The 18,225-nt window shown below is 48.1% G+C and overlaps 1 protein-coding gene across 3 annotated transcripts in view; it reads right to left on the bottom strand.

The window, feature by feature from the left end:
• GOLGA1 (golgin A1) overlaps positions 1-18,225 on the bottom strand; it is a 205,792-nt gene that overhangs the window by 52,560 nt on the left and 135,007 nt on the right. For all 3 annotated transcript variants that reach the window (XM_082262615.1, XM_082262617.1, XM_082262616.1), the window contains 2 exons: positions 12,515-12,617; positions 1,375-1,535 (listed from right to left, as the gene is read on the bottom strand). In XM_082262615.1, coding sequence (XP_082118741.1) covers positions 1,375-1,535; positions 12,515-12,617 — 264 coding nt within the window. The remainder of the gene's footprint in view (positions 1-1,374; positions 1,536-12,514; positions 12,618-18,225) is intronic.

The following is an 18,225-nucleotide window of genomic DNA, read 5'->3' as shown; positions in this document are numbered from 1 at the left end:
GCAGGACCACCGTCAGTTCAACCGTGGGAATCTAGGGTTTCGAGGGACCTGCCACCTCCATGAGGGGGTCAGGGGGGAGATGTGACCCTGAGGCTCCATAAGGAAAGGAAGACCTTGCAGTACAAAAACCATCTTTTGGCACCACTAAAGGATTCCCCCAAGGCTCAGGGTACCTATCAGCAGAGAGAGAGAGATAACAGGGACCACCCTACCAGAGGAAAGCAGAGATTTTGGACCCAGCATCACCATGAATGCCACCCCTGTTCATATGTCCCGGGCACAGGAAGAGGAAACTGAGGAGGAAGAGGAGGAGCTTCGGTATCCCCACGAGGCTTCAGTTGTTTCCAACTTCTCCCAGACTAAGAGAAAATGGCCCCCGTGACATCATCCGGCTACACAAACAACACAACAAGAGACAGAACGCTCCAGACAGAACTCTTTGCCACCGAAGTAGGGGAGCTGTTGGCCAAGGGACCGCTGCGACTCAGACCCAAGCCCACTCATATGCGACCCTGCGAGATGTTTAACTCGCGGGCCAGCCTCTGTCTGTGAGGCTATGTCATGGCGGACCATAGCTCCCGAGAAAAAACAAAAAAAGATATAAAGGAAGGAGAAAATTTCTAGGACCAGAGATCCCAGTCAGATTAAAATGGATTACCTAGAGCAGAAAATGGGGATATATACAAGCTCAGGATGGCCCATTGGCGTAGCCAGGTGTTTTTTGTTCTGCCTAGTCCAACTCCTGGAGGAGTCAATATAACCCAGTAGTTATGATTTATGAAGCGCTGTGTCCATCAATGAATGAAAGAGGAAGTATCCTCTTCTCTTTGTATTGCTTCCTTTGTGTGAAATCTCTGGTGTTCTTGTCAGTACCCTTGCTTTCCTAATAAAAACTGACCACATTAAACAGAACACACCGTGGTCAGTTCTCTAGCTATGCTGGAAACTTAGTGTACTCTCCTCCAATGATCAGACTTGTCCTGACACTTGGCCTGCCCATGCTGCACAGCCATTCACTGGCAGGGTCAGTGTGCTGCTGCTTCTCCTACCCTCAAGCTCTTATGCAGCTGAGAACAGAGGGAATGTGATCACTTATAAAAGAGAAAAAAGGTATTTATAATGTTTTTTTTTTTTGTTTTTTTTACATCTATACAAAAATGTTTTGCTTTTAATTTCTATTTAAAACTGAGTGGGTTGTTTTTACAAGGTGATCGTTTACAACCAGTTTTTGGGCTCACCCACATAAAACACAAGTCAACGAATATCCAGTGTATAGAATAAAAATTTGGGACGTGGCCGTCTACTGCCTTAATGTATCAGAAGTTAGAAATAATGTATAAACAATCAAATACAAGTAGTACTAGGTATTCATACCTGTGACTCAGTAGCTAGCAGGACTGCCTTCTGTTCTTGTAGCTGATCCCTAATAGAATTGGCGTGTCTTGCTGAAAACTCCTCCCTCTGGGCTTCTCTAGATTTGTATATCTCCAGGTCTGAGTGTAGCTGCTGCATTTGTAATAGAAGGGCATCATAATCTGAAGAGGAAAAAAAGCAAATAATACAAAATAGGTAAGATCAGATCAATTGATTTACTAATTGCAACTGCTCAACATGTTTGTTGAACTTAATTCTAAAATTAAATTATTAAAAGCATATTCAGATTCACTGTCCTGCTGTAACAAAATAGTTGCATCTTTGAAAGCTTTGCAAATTTTTTGCTGCTCATTACAATAAAATAGGGCCAACCAGTTTATCAGCAGTTCTAATCAGGGCCGCTGATAGGGGGGGGGACCACCAGCCCTCTTGTAGGGGGCCCGAGCACACAGGGGGGCCCACACAGAGATGGGGATTAGTGATGGACAACAAATACAGAAATCTTCCTCCAGCACCTGAATCTGATCTGTCCCTCTCCCTGCTATCAGCTTTTATCTGTTGAGAAAGAGACAGTTGTCCCTCACTAATCCCCCTCCCTTGTGTGGACCCCCCTCCCAGCACTTATCTCTGCTCAGGAGTTTATTTGTAAATTGTAACTTTGTTTCTCTCCCTCTGTCTCTCTGATCACTGAGCTCCAACTGCCCAGCCTGTATATTTTTCTCATCTCATCTTTTTTATTTAACATAGTTTTTTTTTTATATTTAGCAGGAATTATGCGAGTTATGTTATATTTGTGTCTGATAATAGTGATTTTGTTGTAATTTTAGCTAAATATATCTTTAATATTTTCTTGGGGGGGCCCTGCCAGGTAGTCTGTACAGGGCCCAGCGATTTCTAACAGCAGCCCTGGTTCTAATACTATAAGATTGGTGCCCGAGAGGAGAAAAAGTGACATTCGCAGTTTCTGTGCTAAAAAAACTATGCAATTGTAGAATTTTAAAAAATGGATTTTTGTAAGATCTTACCGTAAAATCCTTTTCTCTTAAGCTCATTGACAGACGTAGTCTTCTTGATTCTCAAGAGCTGGGTTATGTTGTCTCCGCAGGAGTAGGACTAGGCAGAAAGACAAAAAGTTCTGGCTCCACCTTAGGGGCAGTCCCTGAGGGTATATCCTCCCTCTCTCTGCTACAGGGAATCAGTTCTGTTCTAAAGCAGTAACAGAGAATTTAACCCAACCCAACTCAATGATAGAGGGGCGGGTACTACGTCTGTCAATGAGCTTAAGAGAAAAGGATTTTACGGTAAGATCTTACAAAAATCCATTTTTCTCTATCGCTCATTGACAGACGTAGTCTTCTTGATTCTCAAGAGCTGGGACATCCAGAAGCAGTGCCACAAATGAGGGGTGGGATTGACAAAAATCAAATCCAATCTAGAAGGCCCAACCGGTGCCAAACTAGAAGTTTTAAAGGCTCATTATAAACAAAGAATGAGACTAAAAGAAAAATTTCCAACGGAAAAAAACCCTTGAGGCAGACCACTGGTCTCCTCAAATGGCGGCCTGCAAAACCTTGCGGCCAAACACGGCATCAGATGATGCCATTACATCAACTTTATAATGTTTTGTAAAGGTATGCACCGACGACCAGGTAGCCGCCTTGCACACCTGGACCACTGACGCCTGATGGCGAAAGGCCCATGACGCACTAAGCGCCCGAGTGGAGTGCGCCTTAACAGGGAACGGGGGCTCCCGACCCTTAAAAGAATAAGCCTGTACCACCGTCTGTCTGATCCATCTGGAAATGGTCGCGGCAGATGCAGGCAACCCCTTTTTGGGTCCATCCGGGATCACAAAAAGTGAATCTGTCTTGCGAAACGAGTCTGTCGTTTTCAAGTATACCCTGATCGCCCGGACCACATCCAAGGAGTGTAAAGCGAACTCCCGAGGATGACTGGGCTTAGGACACAGGGAAGGTAATACAATTTCTTCATTCAGATGAAATTCTGAAACCACTTTTGGTAGGAAGGATGGATTCGGACGAAGAACCACCTTATCTCTATGAACCACCAGATATGGTGAACGACAAGATAATGCAGCCAGTTCTGACACCCTTCGTGCAGAAGTAATAGCCACCAAGAAGGCCACCTTCTGGGACAACGTAGGTAGAGGAATCTCCCTAATATCTTCAAAGGGAGGTTTCTGAAGAACCGACAACACTAAATTAAGATCCCAGGGTGGTAACGGCGCGCGCACTGGCGGAGCCAGATGTCGCACCCCCTGGATGAAATTCCGCACCAAGGAATGAGTAGCTAAAGGCTTCTGAAAGAAGATAGCTAATGCTGAGACCTGACCCTTGATAGTACTCAAGGCCAGTTTCTGCTCAACCCCTTGTTGCAGAAAAGCTAATATTCGACTAACCGAATAAGACCGTGGACGGAACCCCAAAGGTTCACACCATGCAATGTAGGACTTCCATGTGCGATGATAAATCTTTCTGGAAGTCGCTTTCCTTGCTTCAACTAGAGTAGGAATAACTGAAGCTGACAATCCCTTGTCCTTCAGCACCTGGGTCTCAATAGCCAGGCCGTTAAAGCCAGCGATCGTAAAGCAGGATGGAAGATCGGTCCCTGAGACAGTAGGTCCTCCCTGAGAGGAAGTCTCCACGGGACGTCCGCCACCAGTCTGACCACGTCGGCGTACCAAGCTCGACGAGGCCAGTCCGGAGCTACCAGAATTACTGGAATTCCTTCCTCCTCTATCCTGCGAAGAAGTCTTGGCAGTAACGCGAGAGGAGGGAAGGCATACATTAGCTGGTATTGCCCCCACGGGGCGATCAGTGCGTCTGCGGTCTCTGCTAGAGGATCGCGGGAGCGAGCCACGAAACTCTGTACTTTCCTGTTGAATCGTGATGCCAACAGATCCACATCCGGGGTGCCCCAACGTAGGCACAACTGGTGGAAAACTTCTGGATGGAGGGACCATTCCCCCTGATCCAGAGTCTGACGGCTGAGATAATCTGCCTGCCAATTCTCCACCCCCGGAATGAACACCGCAGAGATAGCTGGAACAAATCGTTCCGCCCAGCGAAGAATGCAAGCCACTTCTTTGGCCGCTCGGACACTCTTGGTGCCCCCCTGGTGATTGACATAAGCCACGGCCGTGGCATTGTCCGACTGGATCCGAACCGGGCTCCCCTGGAGCTGCTCGGTCCAGTGAATCAGACAAAGTCTGATCGCTCTCAGTTCCAATACATTTATCGGCAACCTGGATTCTTCCGGGGACCAAAGTCCCTGGACAGATAACTGACCGAGAATTCCTCCCCATCCGGATAGGCTGGCATCCGTGGTCACTATCGTCCAATATATTGGCAGAAATGACTTTCCCTGGCTGAGCATCGGAGACCGAAGCCACCAGACCAGAGACTCTCTGGTCTGTTTGCTCAATCGGATGCGATTGTCCAGGGATTCCGGATTCTGATTCCATCTGAGAAGAATCTCTTGCTGAAGAATTCGGGTATGGGACTGGGCAAATGGGACTGCTTCGAAGGAAGCCACCATCAACCCCAGAACCCTCATGCAAGTCCGAAGGGAAGACCAGCTGTTGGATAGTAACAACTGGACTGCTGATTGAATCTTTCGGAGTTTCCCTACCGGAAGGAAAACTCTTGTCCTGACTGTGTCTAGAATTAGACCCAGATATTCGAGCCTCTGGGTGGGAACCAGAAATGACTTTTGCTGGTTCACCAGCCACCCGAATTCCTGTAAAGAAATCATAGTAATTTCTATGTTTTGTAGCAAGGTCTGAGGAGACTCTGCATGAAGCAGAAGATCGTCTAGGTAACCAAGAATCGATATGCCTCTTTGGCGCAGTAGTGCCAACATTGGGGCCAACACCTTCGTGAAGACCCGAGGAGCCGTGGCGAGACCGAAAGGTAACGCCACAAACTGATAGTGGTTCTCTTCTACGGAAAAGCGTAGAAACCGCTGATGTCCTGCGAAAATGGGAATGTGAAGATATGCGTCCTTGATGTCTATGGACGCTAGGACATCCCCTGGATGCAGGAAGGCTGCTACTGTGCGAATGGACTCCATTCTGAATCTTCTTATGTTGACAAAAGAATTGAGTGCCCTTAAGTCCAGAATTGGACGCACTTTGCCCTCTTTCCTGGGTATTGTAAATAGGTTTGAATAAAACCCTTGAAACCGTTCTGTCAAAGGAACGTGGACTACCACTCCTTGTTGTAGTAAATCTGTGACTGCTCTCCGCAGATCTTCTAAACGATCCGGGGATAGTCGAATATTGGAAGGGAAGAATCGCGCCGGTGGGAGAGATCGAAACTCGATCTTGTACCCTGACCTTATGACTTCGCAAACCCACTTGTCCGGGATTCTGGAAAGCCATGGATCCGGGAACCGGCGAAGACGTCCCCCCACCCCAGTTATGGGTGGGGGCGCACCTTCAGGCTTTGGACGATTTATCTTCAGGTCTGGCGGGGGCGGGCTTTTGCTTGCCCGACCAACGACCCCTGACGCCTCCTGAAGGAGCTTTGGAGGACTTAATTTTTTCACCCGCGGGACGAAAAAACCTCTTGTGAGCAGAAAAAGAAGGCCCTCGTCTTTGACGAGTTCCTTTACCTTTAAAATTTTGCGGTAAAAAGGTGCTCTTTCCACCCGTGAGATCCTTAATGATCTCATCTAAGTTGGCTCCAAATAGACGCTCTCCTAAAAAGGGGATATTAGCCAATGCTTTTTTGGAACCTTGGTCGGATAACCAACCTTTTAGCCACAGTGTACGCCTCAGAACCACTGCTGAGACTGATGCTCGCGCCAATAATGGAGTGGCGTCTAACGCCGCATCACACACGAACTGTAACCCCTGTATCATTTGTTCCAACAAATCTGATACCGCCTGAGGGACCTCTTTTAAGTCCCGGCGTAACCACTTGGTCCATTCAGTTACAGCCTGCGAAACCAGACCAATAGCTATTATAGGTCTGAAAGCTGATCCAATCAAGGAAAACATGGTGCGAGACATAGCTTCTATCTTGCGATCCACTGGATCTTTAAAAGACGGAGCGTCTTCTAGAGGAATAACCGTGGCTTTATTCAATCTAGCAATTAGTGAATCCACCACAGGTGGTTCTGTCCATTTCTTAATGAGGGTTTCCTCAAACGGATAACGCCTGTTAATGCGTTTAGAAATAGTAAAAGTGCGTTTTGGCAGACGCCATTCTTCTTTGATTGGATTGCCAAAACATTTGGGCAATGGAAAAACCTTCGCCACTTTGATGCGTTTTTTAGTCCCAAAAGGGATTTCAGTTTCAGCTATTTCCGACGGAATACCCTGTAATCTTAAGGTTTCTTGAACAGATACAATGAGTGCGTTTACCAACGCTTGCTCTCTGGCTATGGCTGATGCCGAAACATCCTCCTCACTGTCTGAAGAGACAGTACCCGAGACACCAATTCCAGATGAAGTACCTGCAACTGCAGAAATAGGCTCAGAGTCTGAATCCGAGGTTTCAGATAATAAGGGGTTAGGCGGGGGTCGCTTTCTTGCGCCCTGTCCCTGACAAGCCACTTCCACCCGGGACACAAAAGTTTCCATGATAGCTGACAATGCTTCAATCGTCAGTGGGGTGCTGGAGGATCCTGCAGACCCCTCGAGGGGATCCGGAGGAGATACATGAGCGGCAGGGTCCATGTTAATTCAGGACACCTTTGCCAAAACAAAAAAACGTTTTCTTTTTTTTTTTTTTTTTTTATGCGTCTCCCCCTAGCGCAATAGCGCCCCTCAGAGTACCTGCTTCTCGATCCCCACAGAGAGAGAGAGGGACCCCCAACGCTCACCAACCGATGCAGTGAAGTTTCCAACCAACTGTAGTCAGCGTCTGTCTTTTACAGACTGGAAGGAGCTGTTTGCTTTTTCCCGGGTAGAAGGACGTGGCTCCGCCCCCTGTGTACGCCTTCCGGCGTTCCCAGCTCTCCACGAGGTAGCTGGGCTCATGAAACATGGCCGCCCCCATACAAGGGACATAAGACTCCAAAAACATGGCGGCCGGCGTGACCTGAGGACATACATGCACTTGGTCTACGGCAAAATGGCGGCGGACCGCCGAAATCGTTTTCCCAGCACATCCACCTGCATCTCTGCTAAGTGGCGATATATGGATCTACAGGAGATACACTACAAATAAGGTAGGATTATACCTCCTATGTCTGCTGTAATGTTACAGTCTGCTGGGTAGAGCGTTAGCTCTCAAACCAAGTCCACTTCCCACAAACACATACTGTATTTACAAGGGGGACTTTTAGTGTCAGATATATACTGACCATGTATGGAGGGGCCCATAATTCATACTGCCTCATAACGAGGAAAGAAAAAAGGGAACGTTTACTCACCATACCAAACCGACAGGCACCCTCTCTTCACAATACCCTCTCCACCGGGGTGGGGGGTTGTGGACCACTCCGGACGCCTCGACTCTCTGGTTCCTGGCGTCCAAGCGAGACTTTTAACTCGCAAGGTCAGTCCCTCCACTGGGACTCCGTCGCGGCCGACCCAGCGCGGAGCTCTGGTCTGCACGCGCTCGTAGGCAGAAACCGGGGTGACCACTGGATCTCAACATCCAGCCCGTCGCCCGGCCCCGCATACTTACTTGAATGTGTCGCGGCCAACCAAGCGCAATGCAATGGTCTGCGCGCGCTCGTAGGCCGGCTGGGGTGACCACAAGTGTCGCCCAGTCCGGCGTTTTTGCTTGAAGATCTCACAGGAAAAAAAAAACACTGGAGAAAAACTACCTAAAAAATGTTTTTTCTAAAGAAAAAAATCTTGCCAGGACCAAAAGATCCCAGCAAGGAACTTAGGTCCTTACTCCTGACTAGACAGAAAAAAACTGATTCCCTGTAGCAGAGAGAGGGAGGATATACCCTCAGGGACTGCCCCTAAGGTGGAGCCAGAACGTTTTGTCTTTCTGCCTAGTCCTACTCCTGCGGAGACAACATAACCCAGCTCTTGAGAATCAAGAAGACTACGTCTGTCAATGAGCGATAGAGAAACATAGCTGACTCATATTAATCCAAAGCAATAATGGCAGATATTCTAGCAGTATTCCAGCAATTTTAATCAGATTCGACAAGCATGCACAACAACCAATAAAAATATCAAAATACTATCAAGTTTCAATGGCTCAAATTAAAGGATTAATTTGAGCCAGTCCTCTCCAATTACTTCAGCTATGTAAACATTTACCAGCTAAAGTCAAGTTGGTAAACAATGAAAGGGAACGGGGATGAATCCCAAGAGAATCAACACCACGCAACCTACGACTTCCTAGTGCGATGTTCCTAGAAGTTAGATTTTCTAGACTTTAACAATGTGGAAATCACCGATTCAGACAACCCCCTATCCCTTCAACACCTGGCTTTCAACAGCCAAACCATTAAAGCCAGTGACTGTAAAGTAGGATGGAAGATTGGCCCTTGGGCCAATAGATCTTCTCTGAGAGGAAGTCTCCAAGGGGCACTGGTGACCAGTCGTCCCAGATCGGCGTACCAAGACCGGCGAGACCAGTCTGGAGCTACTAGGATGATCGGATCCCTTCTGCCTCGATCATTTGCAGTAGACTCGGCAGAAGTTTTAGCGGGGAAAGGCATATATCAGAAGATACTGGCCCCAAGGAGACACCAGTGCGTCTGTGACGTTGGCCAGAGGATCCCGAGACCTTGCCACAATTCTCTGTACCTTCTTGTTGAGACAAAAGGCCAACAGGTCCACCTAGGGAGTTCCCCACCGGACACTTCTTGCCCCGTAGGTGAATGACATTGTCCGACTGAATCCTTAACTGGCACTCCTGAGGGGGATTTGTCCAATTAGCCAGACAAATCTTATTGCCCAAAGTTCCAGTATATTGATCGGTAGTCTTGACTCTCCCAGAGTCCAGACCCCTTGAGCACATCCATGCTCAAAACACCTCCCCACCTGGAAAGGCTGGCAACCCCCAGGGACCACCATCCAGTACAGGGGAAGGAAGGATTTTCCCTGTCGAAACAGTGCCAGCGAGCAAAGCCACTATATCAGGGACCCTCTCCAATCACGGCTCAACAGGATGAAATTATCTAGAGACTGTGGATTCTTGTCCCACTTGGCAAGAATCCCCTTTTGCAGAGGCTCGAGTGGAAACGGAACCACCCCAAAGGTGGACACCATCAGGCAAGTCGCATCCTGCAGCATTGGAGTGTTTTCTTTTTTTTTTTCTCCCCTGGAAAAAAACACCCTGGCTGAAGCCGAGCCCAGAGACAGACCCAGATAGTGCAACTTGGTGGACGGAACCAGAGCAGATTTTTGGAAGTTCAATTTCCAACCAAACTCCTACAGAGTCCGCACAGAAATTTCAAGGTTGTCCTTTAGAGCAGTCAGAGACTCTGCTCGCAAAAGAAGATAGTCCAGGTACCCAGTACCGCAATACCCCGCTGCCGCTACAATGCCAACACTTTTGTGAATACCCGAGGAGCTGAGGTGAGACCAAAGGGTAATGCCATGAATTGATCATGCTCCTCACCCATGACAAGTGGAGGAAACGCTGATGACCGACATATATTGGAATATGAAGGTAAGCTTCCATTGATGTGGGGATGCCACTACTTTACGAATGGACTCTGTTTGGAACTTCTGTACCCGCAAAAGCAGTTCAGAGCCTTGAGGTCCAGGATTGGACGTACCTTGCCTTCCTTCCAGGGAACTGTAAACAGGTTTGACTACAAACCTTTAAAATGGTCCAATTTTGAAACTGCAACAATCAATCACCCCTTGTAGTATAAAGTCTTGCACCACCCTGAAGAGACTCCGCAGACGGCCTGGGGATAAACACAGATTGGAAGGAAAGAACCTCACTGGAGGACAAGACCAAAACTCGATCTTGTAGCCGGACCGGATAAGCCGGTCTTGAATCAGGGAGGTCCATGGGTCCGGAAAGAAGCAAAGGACATCCCCCCACCTCAGACACGATTGAGGGCGCCCATTCAGGCAGAAGAGGGCTTGTCTGCAGGTCTGGAAGAACCCGCTCTCTGTGACAAGACTCTTCACCCCTGGCAGCCTGTGGAAGAAGAGTACTCTTCCCCTCTGTCTGCAAGACCCTCTTGGAAAACTGGTCAGCAGACCAGCATTTTAGCCATATCATGTGCCGAAGGACCACTGCTGTCACAGACAGCCTAGAAACTAAGGGAGCTGCATCCAGAGGGGCACCACAGACAAACTGCAACCACTGGACCAAATGGTCCGCCAGCTTGCAAAGGCAGGGGGAAGCTGTTCCCCCTCCAGATCCTGGCACAAAAGCTTTGCCCACTCCGTTAAAGTCTGGGACACCAAAGGGACACCTAAGGACCAAATTGGCCACAGTAAACATGTGGCAGACCAAAGTATTGGCTCTCTTGTCAAAGGGGTCTTTAAAAGCCAGAGACTCCTCCACCGGAATTAGAGTGGAGTTATTCAGAATCCATCATAGGTGGGACTGTCCACTTTTTTAACAGGGACTCTTCAAAGGGATACCGTCTAGCAAAAATGCTTAGGTCACTGACTCGCGACAATTTTACCAAAGTAGGCAGAAAAAGGGGATACCTTTTGCCGCTTTAGGGGAGCTGCGAGAACCAAAGGGGATCGGCACCTTTGACGCAGCAGCAGCTACATCCTCCAATTTTTTGAAAGTTGCCCGCACCCATACAATCTGTGCATCCACCAGCGCCGTTTCATACGTGGCTGCAGTAGAAGAGGAATTATCTTCACTATCAGAGCACTCGAAGTGTGTGGACGCAGACCCAGTAGGGTCGCTACATACTAAGCTCACTCCGAAACATAACAATCAGGACTGTTACATAGAGACAAAACAGGCAGGTGAGGGTCCCCAACTGCGATCCCGCAAGGGGGACTCCGACCCAGAGCCCATCAATGGACCACCTACTGGACCCTGCGAAAAAAAAACAAAGGGTCACCCTAAGAGCCCCTCCATAGAGGCCTGCATGAAAATAAAATGGCCCCCTAAAGGGGGCCACCCACCGTGACGCGAAGGCAAGGTACCCAGATGGTCAGCAGCGCTAAAGTGGGGGTGCCTTAGGCAATAATGTCAGCATGCTGTCATCAAACAAAGGTGACCAACCCCACAGCAGCCTTCCCCTCCAGGGAAAGCGCCAAGCTGGCCGCAAGCAGCGGCCTACATTTTGGTGGAGGCCCAGCCACACATATCCCATCCAAGGGAAGGCAGGTGGCTACAGGACACTCACAGGAGGCAGTCCCCCCGCAGAGGTGCCCACTCAGTCGCAAGGCCCAGTGGGCCGCAATCCGTGGCCCAGTAGACTGCAAACCACGGCCTAAATTTCTGTGGGCGCCCAGCCGAATGGGCGCGAAGCCCGCCGGAGCCGACTGCCCAGGAACAACGGAGGAGAAGGCAGATGCCCAAACCAGGTCGTTTGCGTCCTCGCCAGACGTTTAGCTCGCAGGCCAGCCCCCGTCCAGTGGTGCTATGTTGCGGCCGACCTATCGCGGAGCTAAGGCCTGCGTGGGGCGTGCTAGCCGGATTGGGGAGACCTTAAGGATCTAGAATATCCAGTCCGCGCCCAGTCCAGCAGTTGATTGTAGTTCTCACATAAAATAATAAAAGGGGAAAACAATTCCATTTAAAAAAGGAAAAAAATGCTAGGACCAGAGATCCCAGCAAGAACTAGGTCCTTACTCCTGACTAGGCAGGAAAAAAACGGAATGCCTATGGCAGGAAGTTGGTGTATACCCCCTGGGACCTGCCCCATAGGGATGGTAAAGTTTTTTCCTGCCTAGTGTCCTACTCCTGTAGGGGGCAGCATAACCCAATGGTCAAGAAGATTCTGGAGCTGGGTCCGTCAATGAACGAAAGAGAAAAAAGTATTTTTGCTTCTCTCAGGGCAGAAAGACGACATTCATTAACCTCAGGTCACTAGCTAAAAACTGAAGCTTGCTGAGAGTGTGGGGTTACATTAAGGTTGACCTTACAGCTTTATTTTTCAGTTCCAATCTCAGCTGTAGAACTCTGATTCTAGGTCTGGTAATGTATGATTAGGTAACCTTTATTTATATGAAAATATATATATATAAAAAATGAAGTATACATCTTACCTCGCTTTAAATTAGCATTTTCCTTATCCCTTCTACTTAGTTCTTCATTCTTTTGTGAGATTTCCTGAGTATTCTCTTCAATATGAGCATTTAAGTTTGCAACCTGCCATTAAGCAAGAGCACATATATAATATTATATAGAGAGATATTAGGGGAAAATGTTTCCTTTTGAAAAACAAAAGATTGGGCACAGCTACAAAAACTGGAGAAAATTAATGTCTCTGCTGTGTATAGGAACACACCGGATTTCATTTGTCCTCTTCTAACATGAACTACAAATGAAGGCTACAATACAGTTGTTTTTTTTCATAAAAGAGCCATGCTATTACCATATTCTATTATTCAGCGTTAAAAATGGATTTTTGTAAAATCTTACCGTAAAATCCTTTTCTCTTAGCTCATTGACAGACGTAGTCCTCGGTGATACACCACCTTCGGGTTATGTTGCCTCCACAGGAGCAGGACTAGACAGGAAATTAAAAAGCTCTGGCCACACCCCAGGGGCAGTCCCAGAGGGTATATCCTCTCTCTCTCTGCCTCAGCAAATCAGTTATGTGAAAAAGCAGTCTTTAGAGATTTTAACCCAACTTAAAAAAACAGAGGGGCGGGGACTACGTCTGTCAATGAGCTAAGAGAAAAGGATTTTACGGTAAGATTTTACAAAAATCCATTTTTCTCTAGCGCTCATTGACAGACGTAGTCCTCGGTGATACACCACCTTCGGGACGTCCCAGAGCAGTATCACAACTGAGGGGTGGGAAAATGGAAATCAAATCCCAATCTAGAAGGCCCAACCGGTGCCAACTAGAAGTTTACAATGCTCATCCTTAATGATGAGACTCAACAAAAAAAGAGAAAACAATTTTTTTTTTTTTTCAAACAGAAAAAAACCCTCGAGGTAGACCACCGGTCTCCTCAAATTGTGGCCTGCAAAACCTTGCGGCCAAATGAGGCATCCGCCGATGCCGTCACATCAATTTTATAGAATTTTGTAAAGGTATGTACTGACGACCAGGTGGCCGCCTTACATACCTGGACCACTGACGCCTGATGGCGAAAGGCCCAGGAAGTACTGAGCGCTCGAGTGGAGTGCGCCCTAACAGGGAACGGAGGACTCTGACCCTTAATAGAATAAGCCTGTACCACCGTTTGCCTAATCCATTTGGCAATGGTCGCGGCAGATGCAGGCAAACCCTTTCTGGGGCCATCCGTGATCACAAAAAGTGAATCCGTCTTACGGAATGATTCCGTAGCTTTCAGGTATACCCTGATTGCCCGAACCACATCTAAGGAATGCAACGCATGTTCCCGATGATGCTTGGGCTGAGGACACAAGGAAGGTAGTACAATATCTTCATTCAGATGAAAATCTGAAACCACCTTAGGAAGAAAAGATGGCTTAGGATGAAGTACTACCTTATCCCTATGAATCACTAGGTATGGGGACTGGTATGATAATGCAGCCAGTTCTGACACCCTGCGAGCAGAAGTAATAGCCACCAAGAAGGCCACTTTCTGGGATAAAGTAAGCAAGGGAATCTCCCTGATGTTTTCAAAAGGAGGTTTCTGTAGAACCGACAAAACCAAATTAAGATCCCAAGGCGGTAAGGGCGCGCGGACTGGAGGAGCCAGGTGCCGCACCCCCTGGATGAAATTCCGCACCAAGGATTTGGTAGCTAAAGGCTTCTGAAAGAAGATTGCTAATGCTGAAACTTGACCCTTGATGGTGCTCAAGGCTAGCTTCTGCTCAACCCCTTGTTGCAAAAAGGCCAATATTCGAGACACCGAATAGGTACGTGGAGGAAATCCTAAAGATTCGCACCACGCAATATAAGTTTTCCATGTGTGATAATAGACTTTGCTGGAAGTCGCTTTCCTTGCTTTAATAAGGGTAGGAATGACTGAAGCTGACAAACCTCTGTCCTTCAGTACTTGGGTCTCAATGGCCAGGCCATTAAACCCAGCGACTGTAAAGCATGATGGTAAATTGGTCCTTGAGACCACAGACACTCCCTGAGACGAAGTTCCCACGGAACGTCTACGACTAACATGTCCAAGTCGGCCAGGCCGGCTTGAGGAGGCCAGCCTAGAATTTCTAGGACCACTGGCGCTGATTGGATCTGAACCAGGCGTCCCTAGAGGTATCTGGCCCCGACCATCCGAGAAAGTCTGGTCGTTTTCTGTTCCCACACATTTATCAGATACCTGATAGTTATCAGGAAAGGTGATCTTTTCTGGTTGAACCTCAGGGACCGAAGTCACCCGACTAGAGGCTACTTGGCCTACCTGGTCAACCAGATCCGATTCCTGTGAGGTATCGGGACTAATCTTAGGAAAAGGTAAAGGAAAAGATCTATTCAGGGAACGGTAATTACCGCTTCCTGTAGTACTTAAATGTTGGAAGGGAAGAATCGCACCGGTAGTAGTGGTTGATGCTCGATCTAATGTCCTGAATACCGGTGAAAACGTCCCCCCACCCTGAAACCGGGTGGGGGCGCACCTTCAGGCTGTGTACTCCTTAGCTTCGGGTTTGGCTGGGTTGGTCCTTTGCTTGTCTGACCAGCCCCTCTTGAACCCTCCTGGAGGAGTCTTGCCTTTCCCGCTAGTACCAGCCGGGCGCCCTTTATGGGCGGTAAAGAAAGGTCCTCGCTTGTTGCGAGGTCCCTTAGCTTTAGCAGCCTGTGGCAAAAAAGTGCTCTTGCCCCCAGTGGCATCCTTAATGATTTCATCTAGGTTGGCCCCAAATAGACGATTCCCCTGAAAGGGGAGATTTGTCAAGGTCTTCTTGGAACCTAGGTCAGCTGACCAGCATTTTAACCACAGCACACGTCTGAGGATCACCGCTGTCTTAGATGCATGCCCTAATAGGGGAGTAGTGTCCAAGGCTGTGTCACAGATAAACTGTAGCCCTTGTATAATCTGTTCCATCAAATCAGATGTCTCCTGGGGAATATCTTTTCCCCTAAGATCTTGGCGTACCATTTTCGCCCATTCCGTAAGTGTCTGGGAAACTAGACCAATAACAATTACTGGTCTAAAAGCTGACCCTATCAGAGAGAAGATGGTGCGGGACTCTGCTTCCATCTTTTGATCCACCGGATCCTTAAAGGACGAAGTGTCCTCCACTGGAATAACCGTGGCTTTATTCAGCCTGGAAATAGGCGGATCCACGACTGGTGGTACCGTCCATTTCTTAATGATGGATTCCTCAAACGGATAGCGTCTAGCAATACGCTTGGAAATAGTAAAGGTACGTTTAGAATGCTCCCATTCTCCTTTAATCTGATTACCGAAACATTTAGGTACAGGAAAAGCCTTCATCGTCTTGATGGGCTTATTAGTACCAAAAGGAATCTCTGTTTCAGTTGCCTCTGCCGGTAAAGCCTCAAGTTTTAAAGTTTCCTGCACTGCCACAACTAGTGCGTCCACCAATGCTTCTTCCTGAATAATAGCAGGAGAAGAAGCGTCCTCCTCACTGTCTGAGGGGGCTTTACCTGGGATAACAGCCCTTGCAGAGGAACCTGCAACTGCCGTGACCGCCTCTGAATCTGAGTCAGAGGTGTCAGATGGTATAGGGGTAGGCGGGGGTCGCTTCCTTGACCCCCGTCCCTGACAGGCCGCCTCCACCCGAGCCACCATAGACTCCAAAATTGCTGTAAATGACTCTATACTCTGTGCACCGGCGGGTCCCGTGGCCCCCTCGAGGGAAACAGGTGGGGGAATATGTGTGGCAGGGTCCATGATAACTCCAGTTACTTCCTGGATAATATAATTCAAAAATAAAACTTTTCTTTTTTTTTTTTTCGACCCCCAGCGCCACAAAAGCCCCTTAGTGTTACCTGCTAGGTATCCCTATCGATCGAGAGAGAGAGAGAGATAAACCCCCAGGCTCACCACTTGATGCTCAGAGTTTAACTGCAACAGGTTACAGCGCTGTCTTAACAAACAGGAAGTCTTTTGGCTGGCTGCCCAGGAAGAAAGGAGGCGGCTCCGCCCCTCTGTACGCCTTCCGGCGCCTCCCCCAAGCTCCACGAGGTGTTTGGATCACCTCAAACATGGCCGCCCCCATGCTGGAGACACGAGGCTACGCCAAAATGGCGGCTCGTGCGATCCAGCAAAAAAAATGGCGGCGGCCCGTACTGAATAGCGGTGTGCTGCAGGGCATACAACACTCTCACTGCATGGGGATATGGCGTGGTTGGCGGTACCAGCCCTGGCGGACCGCATGGCCGTTCGGGAGGCCTGCTGATAGCTGGAGATCTGATTAGGAAGGCAGTCTACATGTCCGTGGCTTCTGACTGGTAGGTAGCTTATTCTTAACCCATAAGATTCCCAGAATGCCACAGATTACATCTTTAAAACATGTATACAATTAGATTGTTAGCTCCCAAACCAAGCCTCCTGGCTTTTTGCACACATAAAATCACACTCAAAGTAGGAGGATCTGTGTCATGTTGTAGGATAGAAAGGGACTCTATCTTACCATACAGAGAGGGGCCCGCGTTCACCACAAAACCCGTCAGGGGGAAAGGGGGAACATACTACTCACCATACCGGAACCAGGCGGGCACCAACTCCTGACAGTACCCCTCTCCACCGGGGCGGGAGGGCTGTCGACCGATACGGACGCCGTGACTCATGGTCTTTGGCGTTTCAGCGAGACGTTTAACTCGCGTGGACAGTCCTTTAATGGGACTTTGTCGCGGCCGACCCAGCGCGGAGCTATGGCCTGCACGCGCTCGTAGGCTGAACTGGGGTGACCACCGGATCTCAACATCCAGCCCGTCGCCCAGTTCAGCTTTCTTGCTTGAAGATCTCACAGGAACACTGGAGAAAAAAGCTGTCTAAAAAAATCCTTTAAGAAAAAATTCTTGCCAGGACCTAAGATCCCAGCAAGGTATCTAGGTCCTTACTCCTAACTAGACAGAAAATAACTGATTTGCTGAGGCAGAGAGAGAGAGGATATACCCTCTGGGACTGCCCCTGGGGTGTGGCCAGAGCTTTTTAATTTCCTGTCTAGTCCTGCTCCTGTGGAGGCAACATAACCCGAAGGTGGTGTATCACCGAGGACTACGTCTGTCAAGGAGCGCTAGAGAAATATGTTTTGTATGATCATAATCAAATTAACTTATCTTATTGGTTATTGGTATCAGTCTGAAAGACTAAAACCGCACATTGTTTTCTCTTTTACCAGAAAAATTATGCCTAGAATCAAATCAATTGCTATGGACATCTGCCCCTTTTCTGATATGCCTTGATAAAGGACACATCAAGAAAGCTGAGGCTTATATTAATGCCAGCTAAAGATTTTTTTTAGACAGCACCTAAAATGTCCTACTGATACAGGTATGTGTAACCTGTTGCTTGCATTTTAGCCAAAAGCAAAAGTATTTATACCTCTTGAAATTTTCCACATTTTGTCAATTTACAACCAAAAAAACGTAAAATTGGATTTTTGACTTACCGTAAAATCCTTTTCTCTTAAGCTCATTGACAGACGCAGACTTCTTGATTAATATCAATAGGGATATACTGCCCCCTACAGGAGTAGGACACTAGGCAGGAAAAAAGTTCTGGCCACACCTTATGGGCAGTCCCAGGGGGTATATCCTCTCTCTCCCTGCTACAGGATGTCAGTTATGTAACAAAGCAGTGTCAGAGAATTCAACCCAGACCAACTCAAAAATAGAGGGGCGGGTCCTGCGTCTGTC

This window comes from Pelophylax lessonae (assembly GCF_965119305.1).
Source record: "Pelophylax lessonae genome assembly, chromosome: 7".
In the NCBI taxonomy this organism is placed as follows: Eukaryota; Metazoa; Chordata; class Amphibia; order Anura; family Ranidae; genus Pelophylax; species Pelophylax lessonae.
Note: the sequence above shows the minus strand (reverse complement) of the source record. Positions and strands in the feature narration are given on the sequence as shown.